This window comes from Phocoena phocoena, chromosome 2 (assembly GCF_963924675.1).
Source record: "Phocoena phocoena chromosome 2, mPhoPho1.1, whole genome shotgun sequence".
In the NCBI taxonomy this organism is placed as follows: domain Eukaryota; kingdom Metazoa; phylum Chordata; class Mammalia; order Artiodactyla; family Phocoenidae; genus Phocoena; species Phocoena phocoena.
The window spans coordinates 172,639,865-172,665,132 of record NC_089220.1 but is presented as its reverse complement, the minus strand read 5'-3'; the positions used below and the strand labels follow the sequence as shown (position 1 = coordinate 172,665,132).

General features: G+C 36.6%; 1 protein-coding gene across 3 annotated transcripts in view; it reads left to right on the top strand.

Annotated features, from left to right (window-relative positions):
• Window positions 1–25,268, top strand: part of TRDMT1 (tRNA aspartic acid methyltransferase 1) — a 49,897-nt gene that overhangs the window by 12,848 nt on the left and 11,781 nt on the right. For 2 of the 3 annotated variants that reach the window (XM_065870899.1, XM_065870900.1), the window contains exons 2-7: window positions 10,500–10,609; window positions 20,154–20,230; window positions 22,634–22,705; window positions 23,296–23,361; window positions 24,109–24,178; window positions 24,662–24,745. In XM_065870899.1, coding sequence (XP_065726971.1) covers window positions 10,500–10,609; window positions 20,154–20,230; window positions 22,634–22,705; window positions 23,296–23,361; window positions 24,109–24,178; window positions 24,662–24,745 — 479 coding nt within the window. The remainder of the gene's footprint in view (window positions 1–10,499; window positions 10,610–20,153; window positions 20,231–22,633; window positions 22,706–23,295; window positions 23,362–24,108; window positions 24,179–24,661; window positions 24,746–25,268) is intronic. The other variant, XM_065870901.1, reaches the window with a different exon arrangement.

The following is a 25,268-nucleotide window of genomic DNA, read 5'->3' as shown; positions in this document are numbered from 1 at the left end:
TCATAGAGTGTTCTTCCTATGTTTTCCTCTAAGAGTTTGATAGTTTCTGGCCTTACATTTAGGTCTTTAATCCATTTTGAGCTTATTTTTGTGTATGGTGTTAGGGAGTGATCTAATCTCATACTTTTACATGTACCTGTCCAGTTTTCCTAGCACCATTTATTGAAGAGGCTGTCCTTTCTCCACTGTACATTCCTGCCTCCTTTATCAAAGATAAGGTGTCCATATGTGCGTGGGTTTATCTCTGGGCTTTCTATCCTGTTCCACTGATCTATCTTTCTGTTTTTGTGCCAGTACCATACTGTCTTGATTACTGTTGCTTTGTAGTATACCCCCCCCCCAACTTTTCCCGCTTGGTGTCCATATGTTTGTTCTCTAAATCTGTCTCTGTTTCTGCCTTGCAAACCCGTTCATCTGTACCATTTTTCTAGATTCCACATATATGTGTTAATATATGATATTTGTTTTTCTCTTTCTGACTTCACTCTGTATGACAGTCTCTAGGTCCATCCACATCTCTACAAATGATCCAATTTCATTCCTTTATATGGCTGAGTAATATTCCATTGTATATATGTATGACAGCTTCTTTATCCATTTGTCTGTTGATGGGCATTTAGGTTGCTTCTATGACCTGGCTATTGTAAATAGAGCTGCAGTGAACATTGGGGTGCATGTGTCTTTTTGAATTATGGTTTTCTCTGGGTATATGCCCAGTAGTGGGATTGCTGGGTCATATGGTAATTCTATTTTTAGTTTTTTAAGGAACCTCCATACTGACTGTATCAATTTACATTCACACCAACAGTGCAAGAGGGTTCCCTTTTCTCCACACCCTCTCCAGCATTTGTTGTTTGTAGATTTTCTGATGATGCCCATTCTAACTGGTGTGAGCTGATACCTCATTGTAGTTTTGATTTTCATTTCTCTAATAATTAGTGATGTTGAGCAGCTTTTCATGTGCCTCTTGGCCCTCTGTATGTCTTCTTTGAAGAAATGTCTATTTAGGTCTTCTGCCCATTTTTTGATTGGGTTGTTTTTTTTTTTAATATTGAGCTGCATGAACTGTTTATATATTTTGGAGGTTAATCCTTTGTCCATTGATTCGTTTGCAAATATTTTTTTCCCATTCTGAGGTTGTCTTTTTGTCTTGTTTATAGTTTCTTTTGCTGTGCAAAAGCTTTTAAGTTTCATTAGGTCCCATTTGTTTATTTTTGTTTTTAACTTCCATTGCTCTAGGAGGTGGGTCAAAAAAGATCTTGCTGTGATTTATGTCAAAGAGTGTTCTTACTATATTTTCCTCTAAGAGGTTTATAGTGTCTGGTCTTACATTTAGGTCTTTAATCCATTTTGAGTTTATTTTTGTGTATAGTGTTAGGGAGTGTTCTAATTTCATTCTTTGACATGTAGTTGTCCAGTTTTCACAGCACCGCTTAATGAAGAGACTGTCTTTTCTCCATTGTATATCCTTGCCTCCTTTCTCATAGATTGGATGACGATAGGTGCGTGAGTTATCTCTGGGCTTTCTATCCTGTTCTGTTGATCTATATTTCTGTTTTTGTGCCAGTACTATACTGTCTTGATTACTGTAGCTTTGTAGTATAGTCTGAAGTCAGGGAGTCTGATTCCTCCAGCTCTGTTTTTTTTTCCTTAAGATTGCTTTGGCTATTCAGGGTCTTTTGTGTCTCCATACAAATTTTAAGATTTTTTTTGTTCCAGTTCTGTAAAAAAATGCTATTGGTAATTTGATAGGGATTGCATTGAATCTGTAGATTGCTTTGGGTAGGATAGTCATTTGCACATTATTGATTTTTCCAGTCGAAGAACATGGTATGTCTCTCCATCTGTTTATATCATTGTTGATTTCTTTCATCAGTGTCTTACAGTATTCTGAGTACAGGTCTTTTACCTCCTTAGGTAAGTTTATTCCTAGGTAATTTATTCTTTTTGTTGCAGCAGTGGTGAATGGGATTGTTTCCTTCATTTCTCTTTCTCATCTTTCTTTGTTAGTGTATAGGAATGCAAGAGATTTCTGTGCATTAATTTTGTATACTGCAACTTTACTAAATTCATTGATTAGCTTTAGTAGTTTTCTGGTAGTATCTTTAGGATTCTCTATGTATAGTATCATGTCATCTGCAAACAGTGACAGTTTTACTTCTTCATTTCCAATTTAGATTCCTTTTATTTCTTTTTCTTCTCTGATTGCCATGGCTGGGACTTCCAAAACTATGTTGAATAATAGTGGCGAGAGTGGACGTCCTTGTCTTGTTCCCGATCTTAGAGGAAATGCTTTCAGTTTTTCACCATTGAGAATGATGTTTGCTGTGGGTTTGTCATATATGGCCTTTATTATGTTGAGGTAGGTTCCCTCTATGCCAACTTTCTGGAGTGTTTTTGTCATAAATGGGTGTTGAATTTTGTCAAAAGCTTTTTCTGCATCTATTGAGATGATCATATGGCTTTTATTCTTCAATTTGTTAATATGGTGTATCACATCAATTGACTTGCATATATGGAAGAATCCTTGCATCCCTGGGATAAATCCCACTTGATCATGAGGTATGATCCTTTTAATGTGTTGTTGGATTCTGTTTGCTAGTATTTTGTTGAGAATTTTTGCATCTATATTCATCAGTGATATTGGTCTCTAATTTTCTTTTTTTTGTAGTACCTTTGTCTGGTTTTGGTATCAGGGTGATGGCAGCCTCATAGAATGAGTTTGGGAGTGTTCCTTCCTCTGCAGCTTTTTGGAAGAGTTTGAGAAGGATGGGTGTTAGCTCTTCTCTAAATGTTTGATAGAATTCACCTGTGAAGCCATCTGTTCCTGGACTTTTGTTTGTTGGAAGATTTTTAATCACACTTTCAATGTCATTACTTGTGATTGGCCTGTTCATGTTTTCTGTTTCTTCCTGGTTCAGTGTTGGAAGGTTATACCTTTCTAAGAATGTGTTCATTTCTTCCAGGTTGTCCATTTTATTGGCATAGAGTCACTTGTAGTAGTCTCTTATGATGCTTTGTATTTCTGTGGTGTCTGTTGTAATTTCTCCTTTTTCATTTCTAATTTTATTGATTTGAGTCCTCTCCCTCTTTTTCTTGATCAGTCTGGCTAAAGGTTTATCAATTTTGTTTACCTTCTCAAATAAACAGCTTTTAGTTTTATTGATCTTTGCTATTGTTTTCTTTGTTTCTATTTCATTTATTTCTGCTCTGATCTTTATGATTTCTTTCCTTCTACTAACTTTGGGTTTTGTTTGTTCTTCTTTCTCTAGTTCCTTTAGGTGTAAGGTTAGATTTTTTATTTGAGATTTTTCTTGTTTGCTGAGGTAGGATTGTATTGCTATAAACTTCCCTCATAGAACTGCTTTTGTTGCATCCCATAGGTTTTGGATTGTCATGTTTTCATTGTCATTTGTCTCTAGGTATTTTTTGATTTCCTCTTTGATTTCTTCCGTGATCTCTTGGTTATTTAGTAACATATTGTTTAGCCTCCATGTGTTCATGTTTTTTATGTTTTTCACCTGTAATTTATTTCTAATCTCATAGCACTGTTGTTGGAAAAGATGCATGATATGATTTCAATTTTCTTAAATTTACCAAGGCTTGATTTGTGACCCAAGATGTGATCTATCCTGGAGAATGTTCCGTGTGCACTTGAGAAGAAAGTGTAATATTGCTGTTTTTAGATGGAATGTCCTATAAATATCAATTAAATCTGTTTGGTCTATTGTATCATTTAAAGCTTGTGTTTCCTTATTAATTTTTTGTCTGGATGATCTGTCCATTGGTGTAAGTGAGGTGTTAAAGTCCTCCACTATTATTGTGTTACTGTTGATTTCCTCTTTTATGGCTATTAGCATTTGCCTTATGTATTGAGGCGCTTCTATGTTGGGTGCATATATATTTATAATTGTTATATCTTCTTCTTGGATTGATCTCTTGATCATTATGTAGTGTCCTTCGTTGTCTCTTGTAACATTCTTTATTTTAAAGTCTATTTTATCTGATGAGGATTGCTACTCCAGCTTTCTTTTAATTTCCATTTGCATGGAATATCTTTTTCCATCCCCTCACTTTCAGTCTGCATGTGTCCCTAGGTCTGAAGTGGGTCCTTGTAGACAACATATATACGGGTTTTGTTTTTGTATCCACTCAGCGAACCTGTGTCTTTTGGTTGGAATATTGAATCCATTCACATTTCAGGTAATTATCAATATATATGTTCCTATTACCATTTTATTAATTGTTTTGGGTTTGTTTTTGTAGGTCGTTTTCTTCCCTTGTGTTTCCCCACTTACAGAAGTTCCTTTAGCGTTTGCTGTAAAGCTGGTTTGGTGGTGCTGAATTCTGTTAGCTTTTGCTTGTCTGTAAAGCTTTTGATTTCTCCATGGAATCTGAATGAGATCCTTGCCAGGTAGAGTAATCTTGGTTGTAGGTTCTTCCCTTCCATCACTTTAAATCTATCATGCCACTCTCTTCTGGCTTGTAGAGTTTCTGCTGAGAAATCAGCTGTTAACCTTATGGGAGTTCCCCTGTATGTTATTTGTCATTTTTCCTTTGTTGCTTTCAGTAATTTTTCTTTGTCTTTAATTTTTGTCAATTTGATTGCTACGTGTCTCGGTGTTTCTCTTCGGGTTTATCCTGCCTGGGACTCTCTGCACTTCCTGGACTTGGGTGGCTATTTCCTTTCCCATGTTAGGGAAGTTTTTGACTATAATCTCTTCAAATATTTTCTCGGGTCCTTTTTCTCTCTCTTCTTCTGGGACCCCTATAATGCAAATGTTGGTGAGCTTAATGTTGTCCCAGAGGTCTCTTAGGCTGTCTTCAATTCTTTTCATTCTTTTTTCTTTATTCTGTTCTGTAGCAGTGAATTCCACCATTCTGTCTTCCAGGTCACTTATCCATTCTTCTGCCTCAGTTATTCTTTTTTTAAAATTTTTAACATTTATTTATTTATTTTTGGGTATGTTGGGTCTTTGTTGCTGCACGTGGGCTTTCTCTAGTTGCGGCGAACGGGGGCTACCTACTCTTCATTGCGGTGCGCAGGCTTCTCATTGAGGTGGCTTCTCTTGTTGTGGAGTATTGGCTCTAAGTGCACGGGCTTCAGTAGTCATGGCACATGGGCTCAGTAGTTGTGGCTCGCAGGCTCTAGAGCACAGGCTCAGTAGTTGTGGCGCATGAGCTTCGTTGCTCTGTGGCATGTGGGATCTTCCCGGACCAGGACTTGAACCTGTGTCCCCTGCATTGGCAGGTGGATTCTTAACCACTGTGCCACCAGGGAGGTCCCTGCCTCAATTATTCTGCTATTGATCCCTTCTAGTGTAGTTTTCATTTCAGTTACTGTATTGTTCATCTCTGTTTGTTTGTTCTTTAATTCTTCTAGGTCTTTGTTAAACATTTCTTGCATCTTCTCAATCTTTGCCTCTATTCTTTTTCTGAGGTCCTGGATCATCGTCACTATCATTATTCTCAATTCTTTTTCTGGAAGGCTGCCTATCTCCACTTCATTTTGTTGTTTTTCTGGGGTTTTATCTTGGTCATTCATCTGGTACATAGCCCTGTGCCTTTTCATTTTGTCTATCTTTCTGTGACTGTGGTTTTCATTCCACAGGCTGAAGAATTGTAGTTCTTCTTGCTTCTGCTCTCTGCCTTCTGGTGGATGAGGCTATCTAAGAGGCTTGTGAAAGCTTCCTGATGGGAGGGACTGGTGGTGGGTAGAGCTGGGTGTTGCTCTGGTGGGCAGAGCTCAGTAAAACTTTAATATGCTTGTCTGTTGATGGGTGGGGCTGGGTGGGGCTGGGTTCCCTACCTGTTGGTGGTTTGGCCTGAGGCGGCCCAGCACTGGAGCCTACCTGGCTCTTTCGTGGGGCAAATGGTGGACTCTGGGGGGGCTCACACCAAGGAGTACTTCCCAGAGTAGTACTTGTCCCCACGGTGAGCCACAGGCACCCCTGCCTCTGCAGGAGACCCTCTAACACTAGCAGGTAGGTCTGGTTTAGTTTCCTATGGGGTCACTACTTCTTCCCCCTGTGTCCTGGTGCACACATTACTTTGTGTGTGCCCTCCAAGAGTGGAGTCTCTGTTTCCCCCAGTCCTGTTGAAGTCCTGCAGTCAAATCCCGCTAGCCTTCAAAGTCTGATTCTCTGGGAATTGCTCCTCCCGTTGCCAGACCCCCAGGTTGGGAAGCCTGATGTGGGGCTCAGAACCTTCATTCCAGTGGGTGGACTTCTGTGGTGTAATTGTTCTGCAGTTTGTAAGTCGTCCACCCAGTGGTTATGCGATTTCATTTTATTGTGGTTGCGCCCCTCCTACCGTCTCATTGTGGCTTCTCCTTTGTCTGTGGATGTGGGGTATCTTTTCTGGTGATTCCAGTGTCTTCCTGTCAATGATTGCTCAGCTGTTAGTTGTGATTCCAGTGCTCTTGCAAGAGGGGGTGAGCGCACATTCTTCTACTACGCCATCTTGAACCAATCTCCATTTTCCGTGACATTTCTAGCATTTCACCTAGAAGTCTCTCTTGACATAATTAAATCTGCTAAATTTTAGTTTAGATCTCATATAAATGGGAGTATGATACCCTTTAAACTTTCCTTGTAGATCTGATCTGACAATCCTTTAAAATCATTTATGTTGCATTTCTTTTTTCTATTTTTTAAAATTTTTATTTATTTATTTATTTATTTATGGCTGTGTTGGGTCTTCGTTTCTGTGTGAGGGCTTTCTCTAGTTGAGGCAAGCGGGGGCCACTCTTCATTGCGGTGTGTGGGCCTTTCACTATCGCGGCCTCTCCTGTTGCGGAGCACAGGCTTCAGACGTGCAGGCTCAGTAGTTGTGGCTCACGGGCCTAGTTGCTCCTCAGCCTGTGGGATCTTCCCAGACCAGGGCTCGAACCCGTGCCCCCTGCATTGGTAGGCAGATTCTCAACCACTGCACCGCCAGGGAAGCCCCCAGTGTTGCATTTCTCTAACTGGAATGTCTTAGTATCTATGCTTCTTGTTGATAAATATGCAGTCCAGAATAATAACTGAAATACCATGAATAAAATCCAGGTAAAGCAATAGATCAAAGTGTTGAAAACCCATCCTCTCCTTCTACTTCCCCAGAAGATCCTATGGATCCCATTTCCCCAATTCTCTCTCCCCTTTGAGAATTACCACTCCTGGATCAGTTAAGTGACAGAGCTCACTTAGGCAAAAATCTGTTGAATTATATTTTTTTGGTTATTTTTAGTTAAACATTTTCAAAATCTGTGTGTACAGCTTAACAAAGATTTTTGGAGGCTATAGATTTAAAGTGTACAGTAAGAAATATCAAAGCAACTTGTCTTTGGAGCTCAATTTAAGATTTTGATAGCATTGAAAGGCTTGATTTTAAGAGTGTTATTTATAAGTTCAACTTTTTCCTTGGTTACACACTCATACCCCAAAACAATCTGTTTTGAAAAGGCAGGTTGAATTAGTGTCAGTAAGGGCTTAGTATGTTTATTTTTCGTCATGGAAATAACTTATTAGGTCATGCGGTAGATCCTATTTTATAACAGTCTAAAATATGTGCAAACAGTGCACTTGTTTATTGACTTTAAAAATCTATTGTTGGGCTTCCCTGGTGGCGCAGTGGTTGAGAGTCCGCCTGCCGATGCAGGGGACACGGGTTCGTGCCCCGGTCTGGGAAGATCCCACATGCCGCGGAGCGGCTGGGCCCGTGAGCCATGGCCGCTGAGCCTGCGCGTCCGGAGCCTGTCCTCCGCAACGGGAGAGGCCACAACAGTGAGAGGCCCGCGTAACGCATAAAAAAAAAAAAAAAAAAAAAAAAAAAAAAAAAAAATCTATTGTTTCCTGAGAAAGAATTTTCGGTTCATCAGTTCTTTCATCACCACATAAAACACTCATTTGGCAGTTGAGTTTTATCAGTTTTTATGTCTTCCAGGCACTTAATACGAGAACATAAAATTAATTATTGACTATAGTAGAGATCTGGCACATCCCTGTGGATTTTCAGTCATCCCGAAAAAGGAGAAAAATCACATCAGCCAACTCCAGGCAATCCCAGCTTGCTGTATATATAACAGAAAGACAAGCACCATGCTAATTGCAGCATGTCTTACTTAGCAGAACAGTAGCATGGCTCAGTGAAGTTATTTAATTCTGAGCTCTCTTACAATGATTAGTAGTTGTATAGTTCTTGACCTGGATTATAAGGTGTGTGATTTTGCAAATTGATCCTTATATACTAATTTTTTGTAGTTTGTTTAAAAACCTTGATTTATGTTTCAAGCTCCCTCTGATGCCTTTGACAGAGATATAATTTAGAACTTAAATTGACTTTATACAAAGGCAAGTAAACTAGTTATTGAATTTAAACTCACTTAGGGGCAGCTGCCTATGATATTACTAACTGGACCTTGAAGTTCCAGTGACCTACATACAAGGCAGCAGGGTACCCAGAAGATAACTGATCCTAGCCCAGGGTCTCGAGCCTAGCTAGTAGTATACATGAAGTAAATATTTACTTAGACACATTCGTCCCCTGTTTTCTCTCTGGCATTATCTTTTGTAGGCCTCAGTGTAGGGTTGTGATTGTTTCCTGAATGTGTGTGAGCTTCCCTCCTTGCCCCATCTTCTGAGATCTGGGTTTTATTTCCAGGTGCCTGCTGCATGAAGCCTAGCTCCTCACATCCTAATATTTTTCTTTTTCATTTTTTGATATTTGGGCTGCCTAATTTAACTATGAACAGAAATGGTTATTAAAGAAATAGCTATTTGGAGTTACTATGTAATTTTGTAACATTTTCTCTGATGATTTTCCTAAGATGTCTCAAATACTTTTATTTTAAAAACTCTTCACATTTTCTACTGATTTGGGACAGGGTTTACACATAATTGGGTTTGTATGTGTTTGGGGAAGAAGTGCAAAGAGGGTGATAATTGCAAAATATAACAGCAGCTACGTTTACATGGTTGAAATTTTGACTGCCATTTAAAGACTATGACAAAATTTTCTGAATCTGAAAGCGTTATGAAAAAATACGTTTCTTTAGCAGCAAGACAGATGGGCAGTGAAGGAAGACATGCCCTTGTAATTATTTCTCTTGCTCTTCTCACCTTCTCTCTGTCAAAATATTTAATTTTTAGTCTGTGAGCTTTTTACGTTTGGACACCAATTAATTTTTCATCTCCTTTAAAAACTTACCTAAACTTACAACAGGTGAATTTTGTGATATGTGAGTTGCATGTCAATAAAGCTATTTGAAAACAAAACAAAACAACCTTACCTGAAACTTACCAAAACTTACCTAAAAGCATTTTCAGTGGTATTGGGAAGCAGCATTGTGTTCACGTTAGAAGTTGAAGAACAAATGTTAGTTAATTTATTTATAAATTTCCAAGTGATGGGGCTTTTTTTTTTTTTTTTTTTTTTTTTTGGCGGTACGCGGACCTCTCACTGTTGTGGCCTCTCCTGTTGAGGAGCCCAGGCTCCGGACGCACAGGCTCAGCAGCCATGGCTCATGGGCCCAGCCGCTCCGCGGCACGTGGGATCTTCCCAAACCGGGGCATGAGCCCGTGTCCCCTGCATCGGCAGGCGGACTCTCAACCACTGCGCCACCAGGGAAGCCCAGTGTTGTGGCTTTTAAGAATATATTGTAAGTCCCCTACATACGAACCTTCAAGGTGCGAACTTTCAAAGATGTGAACGTGTGTTCTCATGTCGAATCCCATAAGTTAGTTCACGTGTCTGGCGTACACTGCCACATGCGTGCATCCTCTACAAGTGGTTCTGCTTATGTGTACTTTACTGTACAGTACTGTATAGAGTGCAGTAGTACAGTATCTTTATTTCAAGCTGAGGATGTCCTGAAGCAAGTGTAAAAGCAGCAGTGATGTAGCTGGTACTGCCAAGAGGCACCAAGCAACAACAATGGAAACTGTACTGTAAGATTAAAAATGTTTTCTTTAGTTTTTGCACTTGTTTGTTTGTTATGTATTATTTGTGTGAAAAGTATTATAGTACAGTACCTATCACAGTACAGTACTATACAGCCGATTGTGCTAGTTGGGTACTTAGGCTAACTTTGCTGGACTTACGAACAAATTGGACTTATGAAAGTGCTCTCAGAATGGAACTCGTTGGTATGTAGGGAACTTACTGTCCTTCACTTTTCTGTTTTTGGTTTGTTTTAATTTAGGAAAACTTTCCATTCGACTCATAAATGTGTATCTTAATGGAGGAAGGAAAGAAAATATGAGATAATGACTAAAATATTTAAATCTTATTTTTAGCATGAGAATGCTGTTGAGAGAGATGAACCAGAGGCACATAAATATTCTACTTCGCGCCTAGCTCCTCCTGGCTTTGTTGTCCACTGACAACCTGAGATCTGACCAGATAATTGAGGAAGTGAGGAAATGTACTACAAAATTCTGTTTTTTTGACTTCTCTCTATGATGAACAAATTGTTGTTAAGGACTTTACCTTTTAAGTTATTCCACTTATCATTACAGAAAGCTGTATACCTGCACAAGTGGTGGCTGCCATTGATATAAACACTGTCGCTAATGAAGTATACAAGTATAATTTTCCTCACACACAGTTACTGGCCAAGACAATTGAAGTGAGTAACAATATTATTTTAATACGTCTATATATAGCAAGGAAAATATAATTGAATACTGTAAGATACTGGTTTCTGGTGTCTTCATTTGAAGATAAGTCATATATAAATGAAAAAGTTTAGGAGAAGGGAATTAAATTAACATTTTTTATTCTGTCAGAAGATAGCATGTTATTTTTTGCCTTTTTAAAAATTTCTAGCTTTAGAAAAAGACGATCAATATTTTGGTCTCTGAGAGAAAGAATTGAAATGTAAGAATATGCTTGACTTCTAAATTCTTTGTTCTGTAATGATATTAAACTTTACTTAATTCTTTATTTTTAAGCATTACTCATGTGTAATATATATATAGCAGGAGTGAAAAAAAGAGAGTAAAAAAAGTGATTGGATATTACTTGTTGAATGCTTCTTGTTGAAGCCCATCAAAGTTAAAGATACCGTTTTACCTGTGATGAACTCAGCAGAAGTGTTTAACAATTTTGTTATTTTTAAAATAATATGAAATTGTGTTTTTCTCCCAATTTCATGTCGTAAAAAATTTTACACACAAATTTCTCATGAAGCCATAATTTACATACAATAAACTGCCCTCATTGTAAGTGTGTAGTTTGAGTTTTGACCAATATATACTGTGTAACCACAATCGAGACTTAAAACATCTATCCATTAAGGAACACCCTAAAATGTTCCTTAATGCCTCGTTTTACTCAGTCTCTGACCCCAACCCCAGGCAACCGTTGATCTGCTTTCAGTCATTACAGATTAAATTTTCCAGTTCTAGTCATATCCTAAATAGAATCTTGAGTGTAATTTTTTTGAGTATGACTTCTCTTGTTTAGTGTAATGTTTTTTTGCATTTACCCACATTGTTGTTATCTATAAGTAGTTGGCTCTTCATTATTGTTCAGTGATATTCTGTACAGTGGAATATTTCATACTACAAAATGTATATCCATTCACACGATGTTTGACATTTAGATTGTTTCCAGTTTTTGACTGTTATAAAAAAGTTGCTATGAATATTCATGTACAAGTTTTTGTGTGGACTTTGTTTTTACTTCTTGTGGATATATACCTGGGAGTAGAATTGCTGTATCATATGGCAAATTTCTTTAACTTTATGAGAAAATGCCAACTGTTTTCCATAATGTTCATACCATTTTACAGTCACACAATCAATGTTTAAGTGTTTCAGTTGTTTCACATCCCTACCAACAATTGCGGTTGTCAGTATTTTAGATATTAGCCGCTTTTGCGCGCATACAGTGGTATTGTGATTTTAATTTGCATTTCCCTGGTGACTAATAATGTTGAGTATTTTCTTCATGTGCTTATTATCCATTCTATGTTTTTCGTGATGAAATTTCTTTCCCAGTTTTTATTTGGTGTGTTTGTGCTATTATCATTTAGTTTTAAGAGTTGTTTAAGTTTTCTGGATTCAAGTTGTTTGTCAGAAATATGTATGACAAATATTTTGTCCAAATCTGTAACTTGTCTTTTCATTTCCTTAACTGTGTTCATCAAAGTGCAGAAGTTACTTATCTTTTTATTTTTTTTATGGGACACTTTTTTTTGTGTCCTAAGAAATCTTTGTTTACCCCATTTTTTCCCCTGTTTTCTTCTAGAAGTTTTATAATTTGAGCTTTTACATTTAGGTTTATGACCCAGTTAAAGTTACTTTTTGTGTGTAGTCTGAGGTAGAGGTCCTTTTTTTTCCTAAGTGCATATAAAACTGGTTATTATAGCTTTATAATATGTATTGAATTCAGGCAACGTAAGTTCTCAAACTTCTGATTTTCTTTTTCAAGATTATTTTGGCTACACTCTCATTTACACTTCTATGTAAATTTCAGAATCAGCTTGCCAATTTCTACAAAAAAAAAAAGATATGTAGATTGGAATTTCACTCATTGGTTTTGGAAGAACTGATATCTTCATAAAAGAGAGTCTTCCAATCCATGAACATGGTATCTCTCTTCACTTATTTAGGTCTTCTTTAATTTTTATCAGCTATATTTTGTAATATTTAGTATACTAGTCTTACACTTATTTTTTCTTATTAAGCTAGTATCCTGTGACTTTGCTGTATTTACTTATTAGTTCTGGTAACTTTAATATTGATTTTTTAGGATTTTTTAACATGTACAGTTATATTACCTGAGAAAAAAAGAGTTTTACTTTTCCCTTCCAACCAGTGTGACTTTTTTTCTTGCCTTATTGCATTGTCTAGGACGTTCTTTACAATGTTGAATAAAACGTGTGACAGTGGACATCCTTGCCTTCTTCCAGATCTCAGGGGAGAACATTCAGTCATTTACCATTTTGTAGATGTTAGTCGTATATTTTTCATAGATGCCTTTTATCAAGTTGAGGAAATTTCCTTTTATTTCGTTTTCTGAGAATTTGTATTATAAACAGGTTTTGAGTTTTGTCAAATGCTTTTTTTTTTTTTTGCATCTTTTGACATGATTATATCATTTCCTTTGTATTCTGATAATATGGTGATCATATCAATTCCTTTTTTGAATGTTAAGTCAGTATTGCATTCCTGGGATAAATCCTACTTGTCATGATATACCATCAGTTTTATGTTATGCTACATCCCACTTGTTAAAATATTGTTAATTATTTTTGCATTTATCTTTGTAGGTGACTTTTGTAGTTTCCTCATAACGTATTTGTATGGTTTTTATATTTATACATAGCCTTATATTTTCTGTAACAGTTTGTGAAGAACAAGTATCAGTTCTTCTATAAATGATAGAATTTCATCAGTGGAGCCACCTGGGCCTGGAGTTTTCTTTGTGGGAAGGTTCTTAATTATGAATTTAATTTATTTAATTGCTATAAGACATTATCATGTTTCTTAGATTGTAGTAATTTTTTATGAGGAGCCTAACATTGTAGGTTTTACATTTTTGAGTGTTGGAGTTTACTGTAATCTTTTAAGGACTGTTGGATATTGTCCTCAGAGGCAGTTAATTTCAGATCATCTTGATTCTTTTGAGGCTTATTGTTAAGTATTTCAAACTGGATCTGGAGTAGCTTTTACTGTAAGGCTAGTCTAATCTTACTGTTAATATATGGCCTTTCTTAGATTGCTATTAAATGCCCCGTGTACTCAACTAGGTCTTGCTACTCTGGATGTTAACTCAAATGATTGCTTGCCCAGAGATCTGGGAATTTTTTTGGCTTACAACTTCCCAGTAATTGTTCCTTTTCCAGCAGTTTTTCTTTGCTCTCCCTCAAGGCATTTTGCCTGATGCATGCACGGGTTGATACTCAGCAAGACACTCAAGGGGAATGTTATGCAGATTTCTGCATCTCTTTCCCTGTGCAGCTTCTTTTTGTCTGGCACTCTGCTCTGCAAATTCCAGTCACTTTGATCTTGAGCTCCAACCTCTGTCTTCTACTCATCTACATTACCAGGTACCGTTTGGATTTCCTTTCCCTTCACTGCAGAAAGTTGAATTATCTTCAAGGTTTTTTTTTTCCTTTTCTAAGGAATGGCAGTCCTGCTCTGTCTGTGGTCCAATTCCAATATCTGGAAACAGTTATTACATTTCTCCCAATTTTCTAGTTTATTTACACAACTCACAGGCAGAAGCAAAAGTCTCACAAATGCTTTTTTCAGTGAGATACAATTCATATCCCGTGAAGTTCACTGTTTTAAAGTCTACAATTCAATGTTTTCTTGTTGTTTTCATTTACTTACAAAGTTGTGTAACCATTACCACTTTCTAATTCTAGAATGTCTTTATCCCCCAAAAGGTAATCCTGTAGCCATTAGCAGTCACTCCCCATTTCTCCTTCCCCGCAACCCCTGGCAACCACTAATATACTTTCTGTCTCTATGGATTTGACTATTCTAGACATTTCATATAAATGGGATCATATAATATGTGGCTTTTTTTGGTCTGGATTCTTACAATTAGCATAATGTTTCCATACATCCATGTTGTAGCATGAATCAGTGCTTCATTTCTTTTACTGGCTGAGTAATATTCCATTATATAGGTATACCACATTTTGTTTACCCAACAGATTTGTTTTAAGTTTTCTTTCAGCCAGTATGAAATGAGAACATTTCCTAGCTCTATGATTGGGTATCCAAAAGGTAGAAATAATCTACTTATGTATTGAAGAACATCTATCCTTCGTATTGAGAACAGAATATCTTTCCCCCTGGGCATCATAGAGGGGAGGACTATGGGGACATCATCATCTTTCCAGTCACTGGTAGCAAATGCATTTCATAAACTTCATGGCAACGTACAGTCTACCTGTCTCATCATGGACGTAGGGCAAAAATAAATTCGGGGTCAGAAGAAAGATACCTACAAAAAAGTAACTTTGAATTGACTCTAACAGGCAGATGATATGCATTTAGGTTCCAGAATTTCTCTGACACAGAGTATGATAGCAAAAGTTATTTTATTAGAAAAAATTAATCTAAATTTAAATTTAGTGTAAATATTTAAAAGTTGATGCAGCCAAATGTCCAATTCAGCAAGAGTTTTCTCCCACTAAACAAAGTATAAAAAAACAACAAAATCTCAGTAAAGCACCCATTATGTTCACCAACTTAACCTTCCTTTCTGTTTTACCTTCTAAGAGAAACTGTGAAATACTTGACATATTTGGGGACTGATTGGCATTCCCAGCTACATGCCAATAGAAATTTGGGGGCATTTAGAATAATACATCTGTGTCCATTTTTCTAGTGGTAATTCTATTTCAGTACTAGTTTTAATAGGTGATAGTAAATTGTATTATCTGCATATGATATAAGAACACTAGGGAGAGGGAAGAATGGAGGTACCTCCAGGTCATTTGAAAGGAGAGAATCAGTTCATTAAAATGGTGTCTATAAGACAAAAGACAGTCTACCTTCCCACGGCTTTTAGTCTCTTCTAGGATGTTCTCTTCAACCCTGTTCTGACGTGGAGAGAGTGTACCATGTCCAGGTCAAATATATCAGAACTACCTTGGGGGTCATGTTTAAAAAGGGGGTGGAAGGTTAATGGAGAACTTAGGAGTAATGAGAGACTTCAGGGATTTTAAGTTTCATGAAGCAACATATTCTGATCATTTGAACATTTACTTCATGCAAGTTATTGAGCCCTTAGAGGGAGCACAGATATGACTGAGAGATAGTCTTTACCTTCAGGAACTTACTATTTAGTGCATAAGTTGGACTTGTAAACAGTTTTCTTTGGGACCTCTGATTGTGGCATGAAAAAGATATTTCTTTTCTAAAACTCTGTTTCTTTTCCTAATGGAAATAAGAAAAGAAAAGAAAAGAAAAGAGGGGATGGGAAACCATTATGAATGAAAATAGGATTTAGCCATAAACCAAAGCAGAAAAGAAAACTGGGAAGAGTAGTGTCAAATGCAGTGGTGATGAGACACAAGTGAATGAGGGTGGTAGAATTTCATACAGACCTCTCTGTGTCCTGTGCAGAATTGAGAAGGAAAGAAGGACAAGGGAGCAGGCAAAACAGACCCAGCAATTGCTTGTTCAAAGTCAAGAAGAGACATTAAAAAATTCCAGCTCACTGGGCTGAAAGCATCATTACAACCTCTGCAGACTTCCTGCTCATCCTAAATGCGAGAACATGGATTAGGGACCGAGGCATGGTCTTAAGTTAAAGGCCTTTGTAGGTTCTTCCCAGAAAGTGTGGTGACAAATACCTGAATAGAGCTACTGCTCTTTCTTTCACCTTTTTAGCAAACTTCTAGATTCAAGTGATCTCCATTAAAAAATTAATAATAATTAGAAAGGAGCCAGTTTGAGACTCTCCTAGTATAGTACTTTTAAAAGGAAGTAACATAAACAAAAAGGCAGAATATACACAGAAAAATCATATCAAGAAGCAGAAGAAAATTACAAAAACATGTCTCCATGTGCTTGAAACCTTAAATAAAACTCAATATCTTTAAAACAAGAACTCAAATAAATGTATACATGAGATCAAAAAACAATAATAAGACAATAGATTTGAAAAGTATCAGTGGTCTGGGAAAAAAAAAACAGATGAGAAAAATAAAACCATTATAGAAATGAAAGTCATGTCAGAATAGCAAACAGAAAATAAAACAAACAGGACAAAAATATTAACAGAAGTAGATGAAAAAAATTCCTAAAATAAAACCTCCAACAACTCATGAACTGTAGTACCCATGAACCCTTACTGAAAAAATGACTCAGTCACTTAATCTAACTAAGCAAGAGATGAATCAAAGTGGAGAACCCAGGAATAAAGCTGCCATGTTAGGAAAGAAATAATGGTCGGGAAGCAGGGTGAGAATGTTATAAATCTTTGCAGTGTAAGAATAATAATATAATTGGAGTAGGAAGGAAAAGTGAGACTCAAAAAATATGTCTGTTCTTTGAAAGATAAATGAAGCTATAGATTTTTAGGACATTATTTAATGTTGTTGCCAGGAGCTCAGCTGAGCTGTCAGGGATCAGAGTAGCTGATTAAAGCAACAGGGCAAAAATGAAAGAGTGAAGCCTTAATTACTTGCTGTGGTGGGAAAAGCAAGTCTCTAAAAAACAGAGAAAACGCCAACGCCCCCTGTTGCGTTTCCCCAGGGGACAGCATCCTGCTGGAAGGTGGGGTGATCAGCACAGACGTGGGGGTCAGCTCACTGTTGAGGAGCCCCTGGCATTGGGGGAGAGAGTGCGGGCAGTGGTGAGAAGGCTGGGAGTGAGAAGGGCCAAGCGTTAGTCATAGCGGGAGAAGTATCTTCAAGGGTTCCCCTCTTCCTCCTAGACGCAGGCCTTGGCAGAAATAGATGGCGCCTGAAGAGGGCTTTGTGCAAGGCCTCAGATAAAGAGACCCAGGAATGCAAATATACGAAGAGCATGAGCTACTGGGGCCTGAGAGCTCGCACCCGCCCTGCCCTCAGAGACTGCAAGGTGCTGGCCTTGCACCAAGTCTGGAGCCGCGAGGGTGGCTTTCCCCTGATACCCGCTGGGTGAAGCCCTCCTCGTTGCCTATAGTCAGGCCTGAAAATTGTCTTTGTTGAATTTGTTACAATATTTCTTCTGTTTTGTTTTGGTTTTTTGGCCCCAAGGCATATGGGATCTTAGCTCCCTGATCAGGGATTGAACCCACATCCCCTACATTGGAAGGCAAAGTCTTAACCACTGGACCTCCAGGGAAGTCCCTCATGTAGGTTTTTAACCAGGAGCAGGATTCACCAGTTACAAAGATAAATAGTAATAAAACTAAAATCTGTAATTTATCTCTGAAGAAAATGGAAAATTACTAGACACTACAATATAAATATGTGAGCAGAAACCTTGTCTGGTTTGTTCATTGTTGTATTCCCAGACTAGCACAATGCCTGGTGTGTCGTAGATGCTCTGAAATATTGGTGGATTAATTATGAACCTTGTTTAATGAATAACACATTGTGCCTAAAAAATGAAAAAATGTCAGGCAAATCATAACAAAGGATAACAGGGGTTTCAGAACTGATATGTATTAGGTAAGATCTGTCTGAAAGCAAAAAGCACTTACGAGTCATATAAAATTACTTTATAATGATTCGTACAGTGATCAAGAAAGATCTAATTGTCATGAGTATTCATGAACAAAATAACATCAGAGTTCATAGGGCAGGAAATGGTAGGAAATATCACTCAGTAAATTTTTATTGAAGACTTACCTTGTGCCACAAAGTTTTATTTCTGTTTAGATTAATAATAAATTCACTAAAATAGTCCAAAGTTGTTGTTTTCTAATCTACCAAGGTCTTCCTAAAGTTTAAATGAAAATTAAGTATAAGAATAACCAGGAAGCTTTTTGAGAAAAGAAGTAATAAAACAAGTAGGGGGACAAACAAAGTTGCTCATCAACATGCGATAAACAGTGTTACCACATCGAGTGGATCTAATGTTCTCTGAAAGCAAGGATGTTTTTATTAGCTTGAATGGCCTGTTTATGGAAAAAGAATTTGATTTCCATTAGTGTTAAAATATCAAATGATTAACGTTAATCCATGCATCTCTGTAACTACTTTCTTGAATCCCAACACATTCATTGACGTAGAATGCTAGGTTAAAGACAGTTGTGAATGGTTTAATTGAGCGATTATGTTTTGCATAACTGTTCTGTCATTTGGGTTGTACTGTAAAAAAAAAAATCACTCTTTCCAAGAATCCTTTAAAATTGTACATTTTTTTATGTCTAACAGTATTGGAGGCATTAACTCTGTTTACTTCCTTTAGATTCTAGACTTAAGGATTCTCCTTATGTAAAAGATTGTTGTTTGATATTTATTTTCATTTTAGGAATTCAGCTTTAATCTGTTCACAATCAGTTGTGAGATAAATAAGTTGCTTTTCCTAATAGTCCTGTGCGGACCAGCTGTGTAACTTGAGTATGTGTGCTAATCTTACTGCCCTGCCCCAGGTTTCCTGACAGACTGTTGAGTGTATGATTTTCAGATTGTTTTCTTTAGAACTCTGGGATCCAGAGGCGCTTTAGGAACTTTTCAGTATTTAATTTTTATTTCTTTTTACATATATGTCTTAAACTACTTAAAACCCTGTGATTTAAAAACGATAGACATGTACATTCAAACTTTTAATACAGTAGAGAAAACTGATGTGTTCCCCAGATTAAGTCACTCTTTTCAGAACTCAGAATAAAGCTTTTCCTGCTTTATTCATGAACTCAAACTTCTTAGAAATGTGTTGTAATTAGGAATGTTGTGATTCTGGGCTTATGGCTTTTAATTCCTGGGTAAGAGTGTACACTAAGAGAGCTTAATGAGAATTGGCAAACCCATGAGTTGTATTTCTCTATGTTTGTCTTCTGATAGTGTATATAAAATAGGAGCAAAACAGTACATTTTAAAACTATTTAGCCCCCCCCCAAAAAAAAAACGATTTAGCCCAATAGGGATTATTTTGATTAATCTTATCTACAATCTTTTGAGGTCCTTTGACTACCCACAACTGTAAAACAGTATAGTAATTGTGGATACCTGAAAATGGGACCTTTTTCCATTTGGTGATATATTGACAGAGACACACATGAAAGGGATGGTGACTGGTCAATACATCACGTTTTCTAAATAAATAATATTAATAGAGACGTATTAAAAAATTCCCTAGATCCTTTGCTGCAAATCATTAATTATAAAATAAAGTTTTCCATGTTTGATTCCAGAAATCACAGCAGTCTTAGACTTGAGGTGTCATAGAGGCACAAAATACTTACTTAGCATCTAGGAAACTAGCTTTCCAGCTCTGCTTTGGCTGGCTCTCGAGTTTGGGGGAAGTCACTTAATTTTTCATAGCTTCAGCTTACTGCTCGACTTTCTTCACAAAATTGCTTTGGAAAGTTAGTTTAACTAAAGTTTATTTAAAAAGTAGTAGGTGTTTTATAAACTTTTAAGTGTTATAAATAAAGTTAAGTGTCACAATTTCTGATGTATTTACTGGTAATTACTTAGCATTTTTCCTCTGCCCCCTTCTACGCATGTTTTTATATTTTTTCTTTCCCCCCACATGTTCGTTCCTTAGGGTATTACACTAGAAGAGTTTGACAGATTATCTTTCAATATGATTTTAATGAGCCCTCCCTGTCAGCCATTCACAAGGTATGTATAATAAATATTTCTCTGTTAGGAAGAGTACTTTTGAAGGACTCGTTCAATCAAATCACACTGTAATTTCAAGCACAGACACTTTGAAGTCCATCAGCTGCATTTCCCTAGTCTTGAAATTTTTCATCAATAATTCCTTTTCTCTACACACATTTATAATTCAGCATTAATCATAAAGAAAATAGCAGTTACTGCCAGGTGAACACAGTAATTTGGTCAGTAGTAGGTATGCAGAGACTATATGGTACCTCCTTAATACCTACCAAAGAAACAGTATTTATTTCTGACCCAAATTACCTTAAATTATTTAAACTAATGAGCATTCAGGAATATCTTCCGAACACTGATTAATCGAAGTAAATTTCCATAGTTAATATTCAAATCCTAAATTACTTACCTGTAAAATTTTAAGGCTAGTCAAGAATGCATTTGTAAAAAATAAAAAAAAAAAGAATGCATTTGTGAATTTTAAATTTCTCAAAATTGATAGGTACATTTAATAATACATACAATTAATAAAATGACTTTTTAAAGCTGTGTTCCAAGACAGCTTTTTATTATATGGTGTTTATTTGGCTATGTATTTCAGGGAATTGTATTTTAGAGAAAATCTTGACTAATCCCTCTTCATTTAGATACTTTAAATAATAATATTTCAATTATTTTAAGTAATAATGATAATAGCGATAACCCTCTGAGTGTCTTACTGGAGTATGTCATTTAATATAACAAGCTTATGGGATGCACATTAATATTTTACAGGTGAGTAACTGAGGCATAGAAAGGTTATGTAACTTTCCCAAGGCCATACAATTAGAAAATGTCAGAGCCAGGACTTTTTGATTTTTTTATAGTCCTATTAATATATAGGACTATTAATATATAGTCCCATTTAAACACATAATGTGATTTTAAATGGGATATAACATGTAGTAAAAATTCTAATTTAAATAAATATTCTCATGCTGAATTTCCATCCAAGTTTTGATTTATTTCAAGCTTTCTAGGAAATTAATTCCCCAGGGATTTATTGTGCACCTACACGTGAGGTATTGCTTTTGATGCTGTAGTTCCCATCCTTATAGAACTTACAGTCCATGGGGAATGAATGACAAATAATTATCTTATAATGTGATTTAAGGTATATAATAAATGAATGTTGAAACTGCCATGAGAGCATGGAGGAGAGAGGTGTTATGTTGCTGCATATACCAGGAGGGATGAATTCTTTTAGAGGTGATATCTGTATTGTGTCTGAAAGCAGGTTGGGAATTTATCAGTGAAGGCGGACCTTCCGCGTAAAGATGGCTCCGAGCCTATGCAAGTGTATCATGGCCTTTTTAACCACAGTAAGTGGGAGGTTCAGGACAGAATGCAGCCGCAGTGCTGTGACGCCTCAGATATCACTGCAGTGGGGCCCCTGTGTCTTCCCTACTGCTGCTCCCACTCTGTATTAGCCCAGCTCCAGCTGCTGACGGCTGCAGTGTCTGATCCTGTAGTATGATCATCTTTGGAACCCTGAGAGGAAAGGCACAAAATGAGAGGAAACCAAGATTTCTGAGGAGTCTATTCAAGTCCACTCTAATCTCCCATCTGAGCCTCAGATCCACTGATGATTTTGGTCCTGCTGTCAGGTGTGAGGAAACTGATAACTGATGTCAAGTAACTTATTTTAGACCACCAAGCTAGTAAGTAGCAAGGCCTTAAACCCTAGTCCTCTGTTGCTACAACTCAGGCCCAATATAAGTCTTCTTTTCTGCTTGCTTCTTGATCATATCGAATGTTACTTGCAAGATTGAACTGCTAGTCCAAATTCTGTCTGTTCACGTGACCTGTTTTGACTTACTTAGTCTAGCCAAGTTGCAACTCCTTCGTGTAGAATCAAGCCTTCAGCTTCAGTCTCTCCTGTTTACATTGGGCAAGATAGTTCTAGTTTTACCTGCGTCCTTCATCTGCTTAGCTGGTGATTAGTTACCAATGCCATCAACTCTGCACTGCCACCCTGCCCAACCAGCTCATTCATCTGAACTTTTGTTGTCTCACCTGGGGCAGGTGAGACATCAGCTGATTGTGTGTGTGGGTGTGTGTGTCTTTCCTGAACACAGTGATTTTAAGAGGGTAATTGATTTTATTCTTTGTGGACTTCTTGTTCTTCTTTGCCTCATGCGGGTCATTTGAACATATTATCTTGTATTGATAATAAGTGTACTTATTAGACATGCAAAGCTTTTTTAAATTAAATGAAAAAATATATTTTTGTTCTCTATAGCAACAGAGATGATCATATTTTTTGTGAGGACCAACTAATTTTAGTTCTCTGTTTTGACTTTTTAAAAGTGATTTGATATCTTTATGTAAGATTCTTGCTGAACTTATTTACTTTCCTTACCCTTTTAGAATCGGCCTGCAAGGTGATGTGACTGATCCAAGGACAAATAGCTTCTTACATATTCTAGACATTCTCCCAAGGTAAAGACTTAAATTCCTGTACAGGCTTACCTTAAAGGTAAAACTTTACCTCTGGAAGAACGTGGTGTTTGTCATTTTATAGAGATTAGCATCTTATACAGATTCTGTGCGAGTCATTTATCTTCTGTCCTGACTGATAGAGTAACTGCAAATGTTTGTCGGTTCCACAGTTGCCGCTAAAAGTGAGTGCCAGGGCGTTACAGCCTAATAGCTGAATTCTGTTGCGTCTGCTCACAGTATTTGTGCAAATGATGCTGATGTTAGTGAATGCTGTCGCCCATGGCCCGGAAACTTGTGCTGCTAACCCTAGAAGCCTCCATTCTGTGGAAATGTCAGCCCTTTGAGCTGTGCAAACCCATGTTTTCATTAAACTTCAATGGAAATGAACATTTCAAATGTTAACTTTATCAGGTGTGCCTTGTTTATGGGGGAAAGGAAAAAAATATGAGTTGCCTCCATCCCTTATAAAATTCTTTTATGAAAAGAGTTTGGACAATTACTTACCTCATATTTCCCACAAGTAAGGATTTTCTTTACTTCTTCTTAGTAATGAGATATTTAGAATTCTATTTGTTTTTGTTTTGTTCTAGGTTACAAAAATTACCAAAGTATATTCTTTTAGAAAATGTTAAAGGTTTTGAAGTATCTTCTACAAGGTAAAAAAATGTATTTGTCCTGTGTTCATCTTAGACTTGGTATATTTTATAATAGGCGCTGTTATGAAATGAAGATCTTAAAAATAAATGTGTATATTCCGACATTCTATATATGTTATGAAGTTTACTCATTAATATTGATTTTGAATAGTTAGTAACGTGAAGTATCACAAAGTTAGGTTCAACTGATTCTTTCCCATTTTGATATGTTTGAATTTTTCCGGAATGATTTCTCAATTTTAGCTGCTTACATTGGTGCCTGTTTCTTTAGAAGTAGGAATGTTTTCGGTAAGAATTTGTCCTATTGACAGGCGTTTTCTGTCCTACAGTTGGGTTGAAGAAGCAAGCCCTGTGTCAGGCCCCTTTCAGACAGTAGCCCAGCTGGAGAGAATGCATCCAAGTCCTTGACTGACCTGCTGTCTATGACAGTGTTCCCTCATCTGATTGGCTACAGATATAGTTCCATTCCTATAGTAAGCTTATCATGAGTGGATTGGTGATTCTAACTCACCAGTTTTATAAATTATCTGGTAGCTTTATTTATTTATAATAGGGATTATCTCTTTTTTGAGAAATGTAATTTCTCAAGTACTGGACTTAAAAAAGACCTAGGATTATCCTTTTTCTAAACAAGTTAAGTGGAGGTACAGTTTTCATGTAAAATGACGTTTTATGTATAATATTTTATATAAGAACCCTATTTTGAACTATAGAGTGAGAACTTTTTTCTTTTCCTTTGCCTTTCAGAGACCTGTTAATACAAACAATAGGAAATTGTGGCTTTCAGTACCAAGAATTTCTGTTGTCTCCAACCTCTGTAAGTACTGCAATTGTAAATTCTTATATAAATTTTCCCAAAGGGAATTTGATTCAGTAAAAAGAATGGCTCCATTTTGGATAATATTATAGGTAAATCTTGCAGTTAGTTCTGACATGGTTATTACTTTCTCTATCTGAATTTTATAGCTATATGTGAATTTTGTTTTTTTATGATTACTATACTATTCATAATGAATGTAAGAATGTCTGTTTGACTTTTTACCTGGGAAATATAAAATGAAAGTGACTCATAGACATATGATTCATCTGATTCCATCTTTATTTCATTCAAATCAAGGTACAGAGTGACAGTTTAAAAGGTTTAAGAATTTGCCACAGAAAAGTCTTCCACAAATCGCTAATAGAATTTTGTCTGGCAGAAACTAATGTATAACTGTATGAGTTTTTTTACTAGGTGCTAAAAGTTGACACAGATCTCTTTAATATCCTATAGCAGCTAACTGCCCTGTTGTGCTTGCAGCTTGGCATTCCAAATTCAAGGCTACGGTATTTCCTTATTGCAAAGCTTCAGTCAGTGCCGTTCCCTTTTCAAGCCCCTGGTCAGGTATTGTTGTTATCATCATCATCATTATTATTTATCTGTTGTAAATATATCTCAGTCTGCTAATTTATTTTCAGGAACTACTTTGCGGAGGTTTTTTTTTTTTTTTTTAACATCTTTATTGGAGTATGTTTACAGAGGTTTATGTGTGTCCTCTCGTGCCTGTAATATAGACTGTGCCTGAGGTCTGTCTTGTAGGCCTTTTCACCCTCCTGATGCCACTTTAATTGCTTGAAACAAAACCAGAAACTTTTCTTTCATCATTAGAAAAGAAAATAAGTTAAAAGTAAAAAAAAATTACCATTAGTGTTGTTATCCTTCTTTTCCCCCTATAATTTCTCTTCTGACCATTGACTCTTTTGCATCTTTTATTTTTCTCCCTCCATAGAAGCCATTGACTACTTTTGATAAAATAGTATACTCCCTTAAAAATGGCTTGAGTATTTTCACACATCAGTTGCATTTTATTTGAAATCTATGCTATTTAGCCTTAATTGATTAAAAAATGGTAATGATTAGCACAAGC